General features: G+C 46.4%; 1 protein-coding gene across 18 annotated transcripts in view; it reads right to left on the bottom strand.

Moving 5' to 3' along the window:
• Positions 1–17,960, bottom strand: part of LOC126534072 (uncharacterized) — a 178,228-nt gene that overhangs the window by 73,047 nt on the left and 87,221 nt on the right. For 11 of the 18 annotated variants that reach the window (XR_011895755.1, XR_011895758.1, XR_011895756.1 and 8 more), the window contains 3 exons: positions 13,025–13,161; positions 12,886–12,959; positions 9,945–10,031 (listed from right to left, as the gene is read on the bottom strand). Coding sequence is in view for 2 of the 18 variants with exons in the window: in XM_055072617.2 (XP_054928592.1) it covers positions 4,286–4,356; positions 9,945–10,031; positions 12,886–12,959; positions 13,025–13,161 (369 nt within the window). In the remaining 16 variants the exon portion in view is untranslated. Of the gene's footprint in view, positions 1–3,046; positions 3,348–4,205; positions 4,357–9,944; positions 10,032–12,885; positions 12,960–13,024; positions 13,162–17,960 lie in introns of those variants that run through there. The other 7 variants (XR_011895762.1, XM_055072617.2, XR_011895764.1 and 4 more) reach the window with 7 other exon arrangements.

The following is a 17,960-nucleotide window of genomic DNA, read 5'->3' as shown; positions in this document are numbered from 1 at the left end:
CTTCAAGGTACAGTGGCCATCCCAGCTAAGTATCTGCGGCGTCAAGGCCTCCAGCTCTGAAGAGAAAAAAATGTTCCGTGATTTTGCTCACGCGGAAATGAATGAACAGGTATCCGATAATCGTTAACCGAGTATCGATACCTGCGGTAACACATCACAGGTTCCTTGGCTTAGGACCAGGGATTATCTTGGCCAAGACACGTTGCCGCACGGAAGTCAAGGCTGTAGAGCTTTGTTCACGTCCTTCAAGTCGTTGCAGGAACAAGATGGGGCCCCTCGGAGTCATCATTACTCCAATTGTACCAAGCACTATTCGTAGGGTATATACGGTACAGCATGGCGGCGCTCTTAGGCATGGGACTTAGCTGTGTGCGTACGCTGGAGCGCATCAAAGCTGAATCATTGCAGACACTTTTGGGCCTCAAATGATGCACGTCAACCATTGAAACAAAAGCTGAAGTTCGTGCTTGTCCTGTTGGTGTATACTTGCTCTGCCAGCCTCTTCCAATGTATCTTCGCGTGTTGACCCGGCATAGGCACGATGCCCTCTCATCGCGCCCTGCCTCGCACCCTGGTTCCAGCTTTTCAAAGATTCAATCGCATCATCAGAGCGTGCTGCCGTCAACATTTTCTCCCGCCTGAATTCCTAAAATCGCCCAGTGGATCCTGCCTAGCCCTTCGTTACACTGCATATCCCTGGAATTACAAAAAAGTCATCCGTTGCATCTATTAGCCTCAAGCAACTAACCGTGTTTCACATTTCAGCAGAGTACAGAGGTACTGTACGGGCGTATAACGATGGCTCTGACACAACATATGACCCCACTGCATCCTTCGTAGTCCCAAATATTATCACCCCTGGCTGGTTTAAACTATAAACCAGACCATAGATCAACATCAACTGCCGCATAACTTATTGCTATCCAGACTATTCACTATGTTCTCAGACGGGGCCCGTATTATTCAGTGGCTATAGAAATTACAAGACATCTCGACCAAGCAAATAGAAGTGGCCACGATATCGCGTTCCAGTGGATACGTTCACACTGTGTCGTGATATAGCACGAACAGGCAGACACTGAAGCGAAAACTGCTTTAAATAATGCTTCTGAAGCACGCATTCCGTTCTCACGAACAGACAAAAACGCCCAGAGTTTCAACATATGGTTGCAACACTAGACTTAACCAGATAGACGACAGAAGCGAGTACACAAATGGGACCAAACAATGTAAGTTTGCATGGTCCACAAGCTCAAGAGAAACCAAGCAAGCATGATCCACCGGATTCGCCTTCGTGCCGCATTCACCAACCATTTTAGACATCTGATAGGTTGCAGTGATACCAGCCCAAACTGTAAATACTGTAAGGTGCTGCTATAGCCTTTCTTCAAGCCACTGGGCTGGACGCACGGCTTTAGAGATGTCATAATTCTGCGAACTTGTATATACCCATCTCTTCCTCACAGCATCGTCATCATCATTGATCAGCCCTTTTCCTCGCCATTCCTTTTTCCCTGGTGTAGAGTAGCAGACCAGAGCAACTTATAGCTCAGGCTAACCTCTCTGCTTTTCTGTACATAAATCTCTCTCCCTCTAGTGTACGGTGTAGGTATATAAGTGTTTATTACAGTTTATAGTTTACTGCAATTGCATGTAATTCGCAGGCACTTAGCTTGCAATGCACATTGGGGATAATATTCACCACAATATTTGTAAATATGTTCTTTGTGATGGGTTTACGTATCCTAGAACAGCTTAATAAATTTTGCACTACTTGATAAAAACAATCATGACGCTCCGTACAGCTTCCAGAGACAATTTATTGTGAAAGTTGTATTGAACCCAGAACTTTCGATATTACCACAGCATGATCTGAAACCTGCCACATATAATAAATTTTGGGGTTTTACATGCCAAAAGCATGAGCTGATTATGAGGCATAACGTTGTGGGAGGCTCCCGATTTGAGCTCTAGGGGATCTTTCACGCACCCTTAATGCATGGAAGAGGGGTGGTTTCGCATTTCACCCCCATTGAAATGCGGCTGCGTCGGCCAGAATTTGATTACGCGACCACATGCTTAGGGGCACAGCACTACAGCCGCTGAGCCACCGCGGTGACAGCCAAATTTTTAACGAAAATATGAATCGGGAGCCTGGTTTTCTTAAGCAGAGATGCCGCAGGAACCTACTACGAACCTCGCATAAGAGTAAAATAAGATGAAAACGGGTATTCAGTACTAGTATATGAATCAAGCCGGAAATTTTCTGAGATCTAGACGCACTTCCCATGAGATGACCTCCATCTCTACCGAATGTGAACATGGTGTTGAAAACAGTTGTCCCCGTACATTGAGAAACATTGAATATAACGGCCCTACAAACAAACAAAAAACGACATTTGTACATTAAATAGTTGCAAAGCCCAAATTTAGGGAAACTCTAGAAAATTTAGCCATGTATTGCGCATAAGATATCCTATATTCTCTCAATGTTTAATGTTTGCTGCACATACAGTTTGAGGACCTTCGGCATTGTTCCTACGTGGCTTGGTAAATACGCTTCCAATGCTATAAGACACATGAATTCGTAATTTTATACAAAACCACTATTTACCGGACAATCTTTAATCATTTATTGTACAATCCGAACGAATTGTTCGTACTTCATGGAAATATAAATGAAGTGCAATATTTAGATATAATGTAAATAATAAAAAAAACCAGGTACGCGCCGCGTATATAAGGCAAGAAAAGGAGGTAAAAATTTATGTTCTTCGAAATAATAACTCGGTGAATGACATAGGTTGTTCAGGTCACGGTACATCCTCGAGCTTGCCCTTATGGAGTATTCTAGTTTCAATAACGCTTTTGCTGTGATACTTGCATTACTCAACAATTGAAACAAGCATAGCTGATTTTCGCCCCCAGAATGAAAACTTCCGACGCCGCCAACACATTTTCCGAAGTACGAAACCACGATTGTTTACCTTGGTTGCTTCAAAGGTTCTGAACGTAAGTTACTAAAATGTCAATAATTAAATTGCAGTCACGTTGCGCTCAATTTTATTTCTGCGCATATAACAGTGCTGTCGTTGTCTTCGCTTTATTGTCGTATATCTGATGCCACTACATCAAGAAAGTTCATGAAATGGCCTCGTGCTTTCGGTTCTTCGTTCTTTCTCTCTCCTAAATTCAACGACCTTTATAGTGCAGAATGCTCTGGCACGTCGAGTCATAAATAACGTGTCCTCTCTGTGCGAGTTTCGTGAATCGTGAAACACATTTTTCGTGAGGGCCTTGCCCAACTACGGAATTCCAAACACGGAGGTCATAATAGGGTGGATGACCTACGAAGGGGGAATAAAATGTTAGCAAGCATCAAAATACAACAAAATACGCAGCGATCTAAAAACAATATTGTTGCGCCAAAAGCACTTCATAACTCAAATTTGAATATTAGTATTTTTTATGTTATAATACACTGAAATAGGCATCACGTGTTGTAGTCATTTAAGGTTTATATTTCACAAAATTGATAATTCATGTGTTTCACTATATATTTTTGAAGCTAAAGTTCTGTAGCGACCGTCCGAACTATACGTTGTCGCCGCTTCTGGGAAATCTAGTTACCTCGCCTAGTCTGCAGGTGGGCACAAGGATGGATGTAAATAATTTTATTTTAAATCCAGCAAAGTTTAACGACCCAGGCTCAGGTTTCCCATGAGGGTACTTCGAGGCCTTGCCTCGTCGCCGCCTCTCGGGCCTGCTGGACAGCCCACTCTTGCATCTTAAGTTGGGAGCTGCGCAGAGCGGCGGCCAACTTCGACGCGAGAGCCTCCGGAGCTACTGTCATTGTAGTTGACATAACACGACACTCCCAAAACGTGTGAGAGCGTCGCTCTAGTTTCCAGACATAATTTGCAAAGAGCACGCTGGTATTGCGCGGGGAAAATATGCCGCAAATTGCCGCCTGATCTTACTTGGAAGTGAGGTGGCTACCAGACAGGGTTGCCAGCAGAGCCATTCAGCAATCCTGCGTTTTACTTTGTAATAAAGGCATAAGAAATGTTCTTCGTTTTTAACCTCTCAAAACGCATATTACATGCTTTACTTTGTAATAAAGGCATAAGAAATGTTCTTCGTTTTTAACCTCTCAAAACGCATATTACATGCTTCCTTTAAACCAAGCTCAGAAAAAATGGCGACCTAGGTCATTAACGATTTCCTTTGAACACTTCCTTGGACGCCGCTGCTCCTACTCCTGCTGACAGAGAAGACTCGACGATTACGTGTCTTGTGATCGCCCCAGTGCTTCCGTTTTCAAGCTTTTGACCCAGGAATCCTGGAGTTTGGTTTCTGCAAGTAGAGACCCGCTTTCAACTCCGGTGTATCATCTCACAGGCAGCAAGGTACCTGCACTTCCTCACCACGCCAGCCTGCGACATCGCCGATGCCGTACACACCTTGTTAACGGGTACGCCTTCCGCTACAGCATACGACGAGCTGAAACGCATGGATCAGCAGTGCCTCGAGCCATCGCAACATAGTAGGTGCCAAGAGCTCCGCTCCGAGGAACTCGGCGACCAACGATCGTCACAACTGCTGCACCAGTTGCTTCAGTTGCTGGGTGGCCATTCCGCAAACGACAGCCAACTTCCAATGTTGCGTGAGCTGTTCTTTAATGCCGCAGTTCACACGCATAGTACTGGCGGGTTCCCACGACTCGAGTCTCGATCGGCTAGCTGCACTCGTGGCCGCATATGTGATTAGTCGCCTGCGGCTCAGCTACCTATTGCCGCTGTGAGAGTCTCAGAGCCAGGAGACCGACACTCACGCCTGGAGGAAAAGATCAACCGCTTTACCAGTGCACTGGAGAAGCTGATGACAGGTGGCAACATCGTCGACCAACTTCTATGCAACCACTCGCCTTCACATTGCTGGAAGGCACCTGGACACTCGCTGCGGAAGTTGTGCTGGTATTACCGCACTTCGCGAACAAGCTGGTGGCGGCATCCAGCGCTGTTCGCGGTCGGGAAACACACTAGCCAGTTACTAACGGTGGCATGCGACAGTCCATCGTGCAACCCGCCTATTCTTCGTAGTCGACCGCATCTTCAGCACCCGTCTCCTCGTCAACACCGGAGCCGAGCTGCCTATCGTTCCCGCCACGGCCGCAGATCGCCAACGTGGCAAGTCTACACACACGCTCCACGCAGTGAACAACACTACCATCGCATCGCATAGGCTACGGTCGATAGCTCTAGACATCGGACTTGCATGCACGGGTTTTTGTGATCGTCGACGTCAGTTTCGCCATAATGGGAGCGGACTTCCTCAGCCATTTCGACCATCGTCAGATCCCTCGATTAACTTGATCTGCACTGCAGCATCACCTCATCTGGCATCCGTGCGTTTCCGCTGCCTTCAACGTACTACAAGGTACATGCTGAGCACCAGCAATTCATGAAGCCCTGAAACGGCGCGCTGCGCGGGAAATAGAAGGTGACACATCATATCACTACACCGGCCCACCCGTTGCTGCGCAACCACGGAGACTCATTGGACGGAGGTTGGAAGTCGCCACCTGTGAGTTGGAACATATGCTTCAGCCGTGTGTTATTCGTCCTTCCTCAAGCAATTGGTCTTCACCTCTCCATTTGGTTCGAAGGAAGGACAGTGGCGACTGGCAGTCTTGTTGTGATTATTGAGCTTTGAATAATATGACTACTCCGGATCAATACCTCCTTTTCCACCAACATGACTTCGAGCTCGTATAGCCGGAAACACTATATAGTGCAAGATCGATCAGATGAGCGCGCACCACCAAACTGTTGTCGTACCCACCAACGTTCAGAAGGCAGCAATCGCTACTCCATTGGTGGTATTTGAGTTCGTCCGCATTTAAAGAATGCTGATCCAACTTTCTCGTAGGATTCTCATTACAAGTCGCACAGATGAAGAAGACAAAAGCGTTTTCGCCTTCTATTTGAACGACTTGATGAATACCACCTGGTCCTAAAGGTCAAGGAATACATCTTACAAATTTAAGTTCTGGTTTTCTAGCTCATCAGATTTCACCTCAAAACACCAAGCCACTGGAATCACGGGTGTGGGCAATTGAGGACTTCCCTGTGCGAATGTTGAGCGAGTTTCGGGGGCTCGTAAATTTTCCCAGGTGGTTCATGCAATCTGTGACGAGCATGTGACGCCCACTCGGGCATAATCTTCATTGGCCCACTGAGCCTGGTGGTCCAGCGAGCCTGGCGTGCCATCGGAAATTATGCCCGAAGAGGCATAACCTTAGTTCACCACCATAGTTGACCACCACCAGAGTACGGAGCATCAATCGGACTGAGACCACCTTGAGCCCCCCCCTCTCTCCTCGAACCCGGTCGGATCGTGACATTGGCGAAGAGGATGCGATCTGATTCCGTGTCGTCGCTAGTGGCGAAACGCGAGCACCCGTTCCTGTGGCCATGACGCTGTACGAGGCACGAGACGTTCGAGGGATATGGGTCCGCCTGGCCAGTCTACGAGGAACAAGTCCACATGTTCCTTCGGGCAAACTACACATTGGAGGCGAAACAGCGGGACATATTCCTGTCGAGCTGCGGTAAGCGCGTCTTCAATCTCTTGCTAGACTTTCTCAAGCCGGCCACACCGCATGTAATTACGCTGAGCGAGCAGGTCAATTCACTTCGCTCCCATTTCCGCCCGTCCTCGCCCATATTGTTGGAGTGGCTCTGCTGCAACAGCCGGAGTCGCCGAGAAGGAGATAGCGTTAGGCAGTTCATCGCTGCGCTGCGAGGGTTAACATGCGCCAGGGCTTTCGGGGACCAGCTGGACTCGCTGCTCCGGGTCCATTGAACCTGCGGTGTGGCCGACTTGAACTGGTCGAGCAGGAGACTGAAGACGCGGGTCCCGCAGCTGGCCAAGAAAGTGTCCCGCTGTTTCCTTTGGGTGTGCGTTTCCTCGATAGACACTTGGACTTGCTTTTCGAAGAATGGCCTGGCGCACCCCTCTTCCTAGAACGGCTCGAGTCTCCCATACAACGGCATGGGGGCAGGAACCGGGGGTAGTGATTCGACGCTTGCAGCGGCGTGGGTCGGTCCGTGGGCTGTAGTCGCGACCAGTATCACGATCTGCCAGGATTCGTTGACGAGAGGGGGCTCGAGATGCCTTCCGTCAGAGTGACGCTCCGCAGCGTGGTGGTGGTGAACAATAACTGTCCGCCAGCAGCTGTGCTCTTCGGTGTTTATATCGTGTGGTGATAATTGTTGGCCACCGAGCCTTGCGGGACAACAAAGATTATGCCAGAGGGCGCATCACATGCTCGTCACACCATCTTCTGGGCAAGTTCTTCAGCCATGCACTGACCTGATGCGTCCCGACTCGAAAAAAACCGGCTACCTTTCACTGGACCTCGGAGCACGAACACGCCATCGAGGACGCCAAGATTCGGTTGGCCACTACAGTGTTTCGGATTTATCCGTTGACCGAAGCCCCAGCTCCCGTTATGGTAGACGCGCCAACCACTGCAGCGGGTGCACTACTGCAGCAGGGTGGCACCGACTGGAGGCCGCTGGGCTTCTTCTAAAAGCGTCTTAAACCCGCAGAAGCTCGCAATCAGCTCCTTCGGGAGTGAGATGGCGGGGTTCTATTGCACCGTGAAGCATTTCCGTTTTCTTCTTCAAGCGTATGATTCGAAATTCTGAACGACCACAAGCCATTAACCTTCGTTTTTGAGAACAGTTCCGCCTGCTCAAAACGTAAGCCTCGGCAACTTTACTTCAACTGCGTATTTTCTAGTCACCTCAATAAAATTTTCCATCCATACATTCATCCGCCATACTATTGGTACCAAAAATCGCGCCGCTGGTAGGCTATCCTTACTACTACTTGGTCTGAGAACAACAATCAAGGATGACCTTGAAGTCTTCGCATCCTACATACTATATGGATTAGCATTTCGCGATCCAGGCCAGTTTTTCGGCACCCAGGAAGCCACTCCGCTGGCAGTGGCGCTGCACTTAAAGAAGCTAGATAGATTCCTGGCTCGACCAGCTTCGACCTGCACCCCAATGTATCGCCGGCGGTCAGTCTGCGCTTAGTTTCCCGAAAATGGACACAAGCACGCGTGTCATTTTGCGGCGGGACTCTATCGAACCCCTATTGACTCCATCCCATGAAGGCCTCTTACGTGTTGTTTCGCGTTAAGAAAACCCTTGAAGATTAACGTTCACACGAAAGAGACAGTGTCGTGTGACCGCGTGAAACCAGCCTATCTTAAACAATAACGCTTCATTCCTTTCGCCACCAAGTTACCTGGCCTTGCCTCTACGTGGCGGTCTTTGCCCCCTGTTGTTTCTTTGAAGTGAGGTGGCTGCCCGACTGGGACACCACGACAGGCACTCGGCAAATCAGCTTTCACTTTAGGATACAGCGAGTCCACTCTCTATTGTGAACCTGTCAGAACGTTTATTACTTGCCGCCGCTAAACCACTGTAAAAACCACTGTAATGGCGTGTAATGAAAACCACTGTAATGGCGGACACCACCACCGTGCTGCTCGGTGACGGAAAGGAGAAAACAGAAAAGAAAGAGGGGAAGAACAAGAGCGTAAGACCGGCGTATGCGCAGTTCGACCGCAAAAAATTTCACGGCTGGGAAGAGTTAACGTTCACACTGCAGTCTGATTTCGTGCGGGTCTACGGGTCACCTGGACATAAGCCCTGGCTGAAAGGTCGAAGTCCTCCGCGAAGTGGAAAAGAGCCTGAAAAGCTCAGCAAGCGTTGTTTGCTTGACGAGTGTATTCGGAGGCTGGGCACCTTTCTCATGTGTTCAGAAAAAGCGGCGCCACCCTTCTTCACCTTTTGTTTCATTCATAGCCCTTGACGTCTCGGAATATTATAACGCTGTGTCTCACAAAAATGTTAATTTTGCTCTTATTATGATCACGCGGAATTGTACAACCAGTCTACGCAAGTGTTAATTTGGGCGCTGGCATAAAAATCAGTTGGCGTATAAAATGGCAATTACATGCCAAATGTCGTGCAGCCTTGCTTTAGAACAATATTGGAGACCGTCTGGAACTTTAATTCGAAAAAGGAGGCTGTAGGATTTTTAGAAGGCATAGAACGCCCACAGAAAGCAACGTGGCGTGTCTGTTGCTATGCGCAGATGGCAGAAAGTCACCGCTGCAATAACATGTGCCTTTGGATATATCAGAGCATGTGTGGATGCAAGATTTATTAGTTGAGTTACATACGGTGTGAATTTGTTAGCATATCAATGCGTACTTTGATAGTATTAATATACCAATGACGTTTTAGGGTGACTACAGAAAAGCACATCTCAAGCACCATTTGACGTAAGAGTTGTTTGCTGCATTTAACCAAGGATACGTATTTAAAGACAATTCCTTTCGAGAAAAATTGTGATATTGCTGGTGAGGATGCTCATGATTATTACTGGCAGTTCCTCTTCTGATGTCCGCTCTTCTCTAATTTGCGCTCGAAATTGCAAGGCTCCACCACCATTGGGGTATGGTCAGGAAATTCTTTATAACGAACACGCTGGTAATTGCGCGGCAGTTGTATCAGAATAAAAACAGTCGCTTGTATTGCTTTGGTCCATATTAAACACGTCTTCCTTTGATCACCCTTGTTTATGGCCCCGTTTTCCTCAAATAGCCTGCTTTGTAGTTGTTTAGGTATTCACTGGACTACTGCAATGAGCATGTTCCTGCCATCGCGCGTGTTGTTAGAGTTTTAAATTGTGTTTCGCTATAGTGTTTTACCAAAAGATATCTTTGTAGGTTAGTATTTCAGTACACTGGAGATGCAATAAATCAGATCGTCTTTTTTAGAATATCAATGTTCCTGTAAACGCAATGGCGAAAGTATGAGACTTTTCACTAGTTAAGAAATATCGCTTTTACATACCGCTCAGGGTAGATGTCACCCTAATCACTCCGCAATGATATTTTTCATTGAGATAAAGTATAGTTTCCTTCGCCGCGAAGTTGTTATCTATAGAAACAGGTAAAGATAATGCAGTGGGTTATCTAGCCCAACCAGGAGCAGCACGTTGTTCGCGCGGATTTATCAGAATAAAAGAGCAGTCGATCGTGTGGGATGTATTTAAGTCAGTCAGCATGAAGTCACGTCGATACAAGGCTGCCTTTAGCAACGTGATACTGTGAACTTAAATTTAAGGCAACATGGTGCTTTATTTATTTTACAACTGACCAGAAATAAGTATTCGCAAAGATTAGTTTTCTGTTGTCATACCCAGGTATCTGTGGTTACTTTCACGCCTTCTATCAACGAATTACGTATTTGAAAACACAAACTCACGATAAACTGCAATATACACCGTTTAAAAATCTGGTACAAGCAGTCCAGCCAAATTGCACGAAAAAAAGCTGGAGATACTCTACATCAAGGCTAGTAGTAGAACGAGAATATGCATTGTAATTGACAAAATAAGAGCGGGATGGTTCAAAAACGCAGGCAATGTCTTCCTTCGTTTCTAGAGTGAAAGGTGATAGAAGATTCTCTGAATGGCTATAGTTCCTATATAGTATCCCGGAAATGTAAACTGGCACGAAATAAGCATTCATGGATGGTTAACGTGAAAACTAAATTACTTCTAGGTGGTCACGTTCCACATTATCAATCACTTGTATCAACTGTTGAATGCGGCATTGCGAGAAACACGAGTTCGCGTGTTTTTTAAACCATTAGTATTTAGCAAAATAGCAACTAAACTATCTTGCGCAATGTTCTTTTTGCAGCGCTTATGGTAGCCGTGTAGTGAAGCTCATAAGAACGTCAGGTAAGTGAGGGTATGAAAAAAACACATTTGTTAGTAAAATGCTCGAAATTACTGTGCACTGGATGCGAGCGTATTTAGGAAGGTAACCATGACTTGAACAGTACCACCAATATTTGTGTAAACAAGTTAAATATTCATTCCAAATTGTACATTCCTTGTTCTAGCAGTTTATTCTAAGGCAGTTCTGTAACACAATTTATGGGCTCAATGCTGACTGATTACGAATTTAGTAACGGCTCATGTTCGGATGATATAGTGCTTGTCAACGTTGGACAGTGCTAGGCAGCTCAGCTATGCTCATATTTGGATTTTAAGAGCGAAGCATTATTTTGGAGAACTTTTGCCATTTAGAGGGTATCTCACTAGCTGCCTACGTCTTGGCGCTCTCATGGTCTTTTCATTAATTTAGTATGTAGGCAAAATGCCATAGTATGACAAAAGTGCATGACAAATGTAAATGATGACTCATGAGAGGAATGTCATGATATGTGTGTCATGTAGATCAGGATCCAGCTGCCTACGTCGTGGCCCTCTCATGGTCGTTGGAAGGCTCCCCACACACTGCTTCGCATAACACCGATTCCAGCAGGGCGTGGGATCTGCCGGTTTTTCATGGTTCTCATTCACCATAGCCTACCATAAGGCCTGACCACTGCGAGTACTTACTTACCTTTGCCTCAGATAAGAATTAGCCGCAAGCTGCTCTCATTAAAATAATTGATTTGGTGACATAAAATCAGAATATGATCTCCTGAACGTGGTGGTCGACGTGTAAAAGGAGTTGGCACGACTAGATCCTGCGGTGTCACACTGGAAGAGGATATCTTGGAAAAGGTGTGCTAGATAGGTGGAAAAGGGGTTATTAAACATGAAGGGCGTAGACATATAGAATGAAAATAGCGAAGTCATTGAGCAAACAAATCTATTTCCTTACCCACCTTACCCACCTGGCATAAATTGTTCAATAGTCTTTCCAAAGAACCTACTTGTAAACCGAATTCATAAGATGGGAAAATGGGAGGGGGCATTTAGGAACAATGTATGGCCTATGTTTGGTTTTCAGATGTAAATTAAAGAAAGGAAATTGAATTTAAATATTTATTTCTCCATGCTTCCATGTCTATACGAAACACGCAGTGGGATTTCTCACTTTAAGTGAGGAAATATATGGTGGACATTGTTTCTTTATTTTTTGTTGGTGGCGAAGGGCACGCATCCTTTGTGATAACGTAGCAAAAGTGTCAATTGTGTTAGTGAATCTAAAATATTTTCAGTAAATGCGTCATTCAACCGCTACAGGGAGTTTTCTCTTTTACGAGCTGCATAGAAATTAGGCCTCGGTCTTGCCAAAAAGACAACAGCCGCAAAGCTAAAATTTGGCTCAAACAGAGGTAACATCTAATGCGTAGGCAAATGGTAATGAATTAAGGCAGTAAATATTAAAGTATTGCTGAGTGTTTATACAGCAATTACCATAAGTAATTTTAAGCACATGGAAGAGCTGTGTGGTTCACGTCATCGCATTTGGTAGAAATTGGGGCAAAATGGGAACGATATATACCAATGAATTGATGCTTGCTGGAGTAATGTGGTTTGCTGAATAACAGGACAAACAAATTTACTTTTTATTCTACTGTTTACTACAAATCTTTTCGTAAGCTTTTTCGGGGTACCGTATGAACTGAAGGTGACATCGTCTTTATAATTTTTGAAATAAGGGTAATGAGGCCCATCATGACTCTAGTGCACAGATTTGAGTGCTGCTAACTGAAACATTGCATAAATGCTTCTGGCGTCTTTTCTCAACGCACTAAGAGAAGAAATGCCTCATCAACTTTAGGTTCCTTCTATGTATAGACTTGTACTGAGTGATATGGAAGGAATGCTTTTAAGAGGGTCATTCATGTTTTAGGTCACACAAGGCTGCTGTGTATTTTTTTTAAACGGAAGTCTTAAGCTCTTTAATCTGCCTTACCTAAGCTACGCGAATTTAGACTGTATTCATGATTAAAAAAAGAAACCAAATAAACTCTTTTTTTTTCATACCTAATTTACGGAGTAGCATCACGTTTTGTTTTTCTTTTGGAAAGACTCCCATGTAGTCCTTAACAATCAGATGACTGAAATGAACAAAGGTGTGGTAAGTGCTATTGCAGATATTTAATAACAACCTAAAATATCTTACAATTCGTTGTTAGTGTAAAATGTTCGTGTGAAGATGATGGATTTTTGTGCCAGGCTCTTCATCTGGTCCACATTACATGAAACACGCTCCTTTGTGGTTGTATTCCAAGTCCATATAGGTTGCCTTGTACCTACAAACTGTAAAGATCAAAGGAAGCGCAATCACCAAGCTGCCTGCTCGTGAACGTCGGGTTTAAACTACCGAAATGCAAGGAGATGTCCTCACCACAAAGTGTGTCATAAATGCTAGCCCTACCGAAGGTTATATATAAATGGCAAGTTATGCAGTCGCTAAACTGGTACAGCATGTTGCTCAATGAAAGGAACCCTACAACAGCTTTAATCAAAGTTCAAAAATCAGTCCTCACCTATAAACTGCAAGGATGCAAATGTCCAGTGACAGTGTACTACGTAAATTATGGTAACTCTAACTGCACCGCAAATGAAGTATTGTGTAAGAGTCCTCCTAGTGAGCTGTCCACTCCGGCAACTGCTGAATGGCTGGATATGTACGAGTGAGGAAAATACTGGCTCGGGCAACACTGGCTGGAGGCACTGACACCACCAGCGGTGACCGTAGTAGGCAATGTAGCTGTAGCACACACCCACGCCGCAACGCGGGGACGCTATGGTCGGCGCTCTAGGCAGGCGCCTCGTTGCCAGTTGCAAAATAAAGAGAAAAACGTAGACAGGCTACGATTGCTCGACGCGCAAGGACGGCACGCGTAGTGTTGTTCTAGGAGCGAAATACGCTTGCCCTCTTGGTCGGGCTCTCCGTGGAGGCCGCTCGGTTCTCTACAAAAGACCGCGCGTTTCGCAGAGAGACACGCTGCTATGGCACGAGCCCATGTTCAGTCCCACCACTACCACCATTCTAGTAACGCTACGGCGGCGCATGGTTTGCGCTGTTTGAGGGGGCCCTGGAGCTGAACAACATCACCATCCAGGACTTCAAGTACGAGGTGCTGCTCTACAGAATGCCCCTTGACCTACAACTCCGCCTGAGCGTTCCATCGGCCGGCCCGTGTCCGTAGGACGAGCTACGACAAACAAAGCTGAACTTCTGCGGTACTTACTTCCCTATTAGGGACGTTGACTGCACGATACGCGAACCTTGTTTATGTTCTAGCCGCCCTTCGTCTACCCCAACGTAAACACCATCTGGCGTGTTTCGCACGCTTCGCGATTTCGACGCGTCTCGCTCAAATCTCACCGACGCCACCGCGAACAACGAAGGTGTTCCTTCGTTGTTCTGTACCAAGTGTACCTTCCATCAAATGGCACAACGCTGCAAGTCCAGGGTACGGACTGTACCGTCTACCACTTTCACCTGGAGGACGTTCAGCTCCACGCTACACAGCGGTATCACAAGCTAGCAGAAGCACTAGGGATCTCCATCTCTTCCCTTCGCAGCCCATCCTCTTTTGACCGACTTGCCACCAAGTTTCTTAGGCGTCTGCGCTGACAAATTCGAGATTTCAGCTGCCCACACTCTTCACACGACACAGACAAAGTACTGAACCAACACTAGCATCTTAAGACATGAGTCCCAATGTCCTCACGCATCTGCCACATCATGCTGTCTTTTGTGTTATACCCGTACCGGAAGTTGCGAAGGCGTGAGGATCATCTAGTACAGCTACGGCGTGCAGCGACTTTCGCATCTCCGCGTCAGTGTCATCGAGCGTCGTCCATCGGCTACTTCATCGCCACCTCGAGCGTGACTGGCTTCTAAGGCCATTAACCATGGTACGACCGAAGCTCCGCCCAACGCACCACAGACCCTGTTGTCGTCGCACGTGCGATGTCAACCACAAAGGTCTGCGACTTCCAATGTCCATCGCAACGCAGGCTGGAAGGGTAGCCGAGGGCCTGAATACGCGTGATCCAAGAAGACTTACGCTTTCGCGCACCAGCTGTGATCGAGCCTGCGTCATGGCCTATTCGCTGCAGATGATTTTATTACCCTGCCCAGTTCGCGCATTTTCGCTCACCTGTTCAGAGGAACTAGGCTTCTCTAACACTCTTGGCCCAAAGACATCGTGTGCGACCTATCCGCTGCGTTACTCCTAGCCTCGACATCCCGAATGTCTTCACCGAACCATTCGCTTCCAAAGGTCTCAACTCGCACTACTCAGGCTGAACAAGGACCCTTTTGAAATGCGATTATAGTAACTCGCCTTATCGTCGTTCAGTATCAATGGGGGAGGGTGGAGGGATATAGCGCACATGGACGCGGCAACGCGGGGACGCTGTGGTCGGCGTTCTCAGCCAGCGCCTTAGCGGGAGCTGCGAAAGAACAGGAAAATTAATAAGGGCAGCACTTGCTCGAGGCGCAAGCACAGCACGCGCAGCATTGTTTTAGAAGCCTGCAACGCTGGTCCTCTTGGTGCTATGCATATTACTACGCTTGCCCTCCACGACGACCCGTCGGTTCCCGACACAGCTATAGGTACTTCGGCATCTGTGGGCACATGCAATAACCTTTCCAAGCGATGCAATGCATCTGTGAATTCTTCGATGTGTTAATTATCATAGCAGCAATCCAAACTAACGTATGTCTAAGGCTCACAAAGGCGTAGTTATAAAACCTCATTCGCAGAATCAACCCAGTTGACCTATACTGCTACAGGTGTGCTGATAAAAGGCATGTTGACAGTACCATGCAATGAAACAACCAATATAACCTCGGTATCGTCACCTTATAACAAATATAGTTGCTCCAATGCATCGTGTCTTTAGCATAGCAAGCAACCTTCCAGAAGCGTTTGGGCTTAAGCTTACACTGATAATAGTCACCAGTGGTGCGTGCATGATTTTGTTTTCTTATAGAAACTTCACCTGTTAAAATGCAGGATATCTTTAACTTACCATAGAAGGCTATTTCATGATCTAAATGATGATTTAGAGAAAAAAATATCGCACTTTCACCGAAAGACGAAGTACTGATAGCGATAAAAAAGTATAACCCAGCCACATGAAGTACGTTTTGTAGAATTGATTGTCGTGTTGATTTTAACACTCTCGTTCTAGTTAAATCAGCAATCATGGTTTCATGCGGGCACAAGCAAATAGGCGCAAATATCACTAGATGTATGGTATGAAGAACTTTTTTGCAATCCTGAAGGTCAACCCTAGGTTGACGCCGGCCGCTCCCACGTGGGACAGTTAGGCCGAGCCCTTCAGCCACATCGCGGGCCTTCTGGACTGCCCGTAATTGGTCAGAGAGTGATTCACTGTGTAGCATTTGCCGCCACCATTCTTGTTCCTTGTCACAGTCTGTGAAGACCGCGGGGCACTGATAAAGCATGTGGTCAAGAGTAATGATGCCATTGCACTTATTACAATTGCTTTGAGTTTCCGACTCCGGATAGATCCTGTTTATAAAGTCTGGACTTGGGTATGTCCTTGTCTGTATCAAACGTAATGTGTACGCTTGGGCTCTGCAAAGCTTAACGTGTGGCATTGGGTATTCTCTTCTGCTTAAATATTAGTGCTTCGTGATTTCGTTACATGTTAATAATCGATGCCTGTGTTCCCCGGGTGAAGTGTAAGTTCCTTGGTCTTGTAGAGCATGGCTAGAAAGTCCTCGTGCTGCTTCATTTGCCACCTTATTGAGATTTCTCCGAGTTCCATCCACCACCCCCAAATGTGCAGGAAACCAGCGGATTTCGATCCTCTCACTGTTGACCTTCTCTAGTAATCTTGTTGTATCCGTGTCACATATGCGCTAGCAAAGTTGCGCATGGCTTTTCTAGAGTCGCTGTAAATATGTGTCCACCGATTAGCCCGGATGGCTAAGCGATTGCTACTTGTTCTGCTTCTGTTGGGGCTTTGGTATAGATGATGATGGAATCCCATTAGTTACCTTGAGTGTCTGCAACAAAGGAGCTATAGGCATCCTTATTTTTATCCCAGGCAGCGTCAACGAACACCGCCTGCTGCTTATGTTGATCTATATCTTGAAGGAGTGCCTTGGCCCTTGCCTTCCGCCTAGGGAACGGGGTCCTCTTAATTGTTTCTCATAGTCCCGCTTGCAATTCTGTTAACACTTCTCCTTTGTTGGTGTGGTTGTTATTTCTACGCCTATTTCTTCAAGTAGTGCCCTCCTAGTTCGTGTCCCCATTTGTCTCTCCTGCTGGGCCACCCGTTGAGCCTCAGCTATCTCTTCTAGTGTGTTATGCAGCCGTAAGCGCAATAAGCTATTATTGGCCGTGCTGATGGGAAGTCCTAGTGCTGTCTTTATAAGTCGTCTCATTAAAGTGTTTAGCTTGTTCTTATGAGCCCGTGTACATTGTAGCATGCCTGCCACGTACGAGAAGTGGCAAAAGGCGAATGCATGTACCAATCTTATGGCACTGTCTTCTCCTAGCCCCTTATGCTTGTTGGTAATTCTACGTAGAAGCCTAATGACTTCTGACTTCTTAGAGATATGTTGTATCATCCTGCAATTAGATACATTCGCTTGCAGGAGACGTCCTAGCGCTCTAAGTCTCCACCTGCCTGATTGGTTCTCCATTCTTGGCCTATATGTCAATGCGGGGTTCTTGCTCTGGGATATATCCGTTCGGCTTGCACCCACGCTTACCGCGGTGTAGTACCAATAGTTCTGATTTTTTAGCAGAGCAGTTCAGTCACATACCCTCAAGTATTGTTTCCACCACAAAAATGCTTTCCTGTAGTTTGGTCTCTGTTCCATATTACCTTCGGCACTCTAGATTGTTACACCATCTGCATATATTGCAAAGTGGATACGCTCAATCTGCACGAGACCTCAAGCCACTTTTGACATTGCCAACTTAAATAACATGGGAGATAGGACAGACCCTTATGGTGTCCCACGATTCCCAAGTTCCAGGGTTGTCGATTGGAGTTCGCCTAACCTGAGACAAACAGAACGGCAACCCAGAAAGACTGACTATATTGTGCAATCGCTT

This window comes from Dermacentor andersoni, chromosome 7, assembly GCF_023375885.2.
Source record: "Dermacentor andersoni chromosome 7, qqDerAnde1_hic_scaffold, whole genome shotgun sequence".
Taxonomy (NCBI): Eukaryota; Metazoa; Arthropoda; class Arachnida; order Ixodida; family Ixodidae; genus Dermacentor; species Dermacentor andersoni.
Note: the sequence above shows the minus strand (reverse complement) of the source record. Positions and strands in the feature narration are given on the sequence as shown.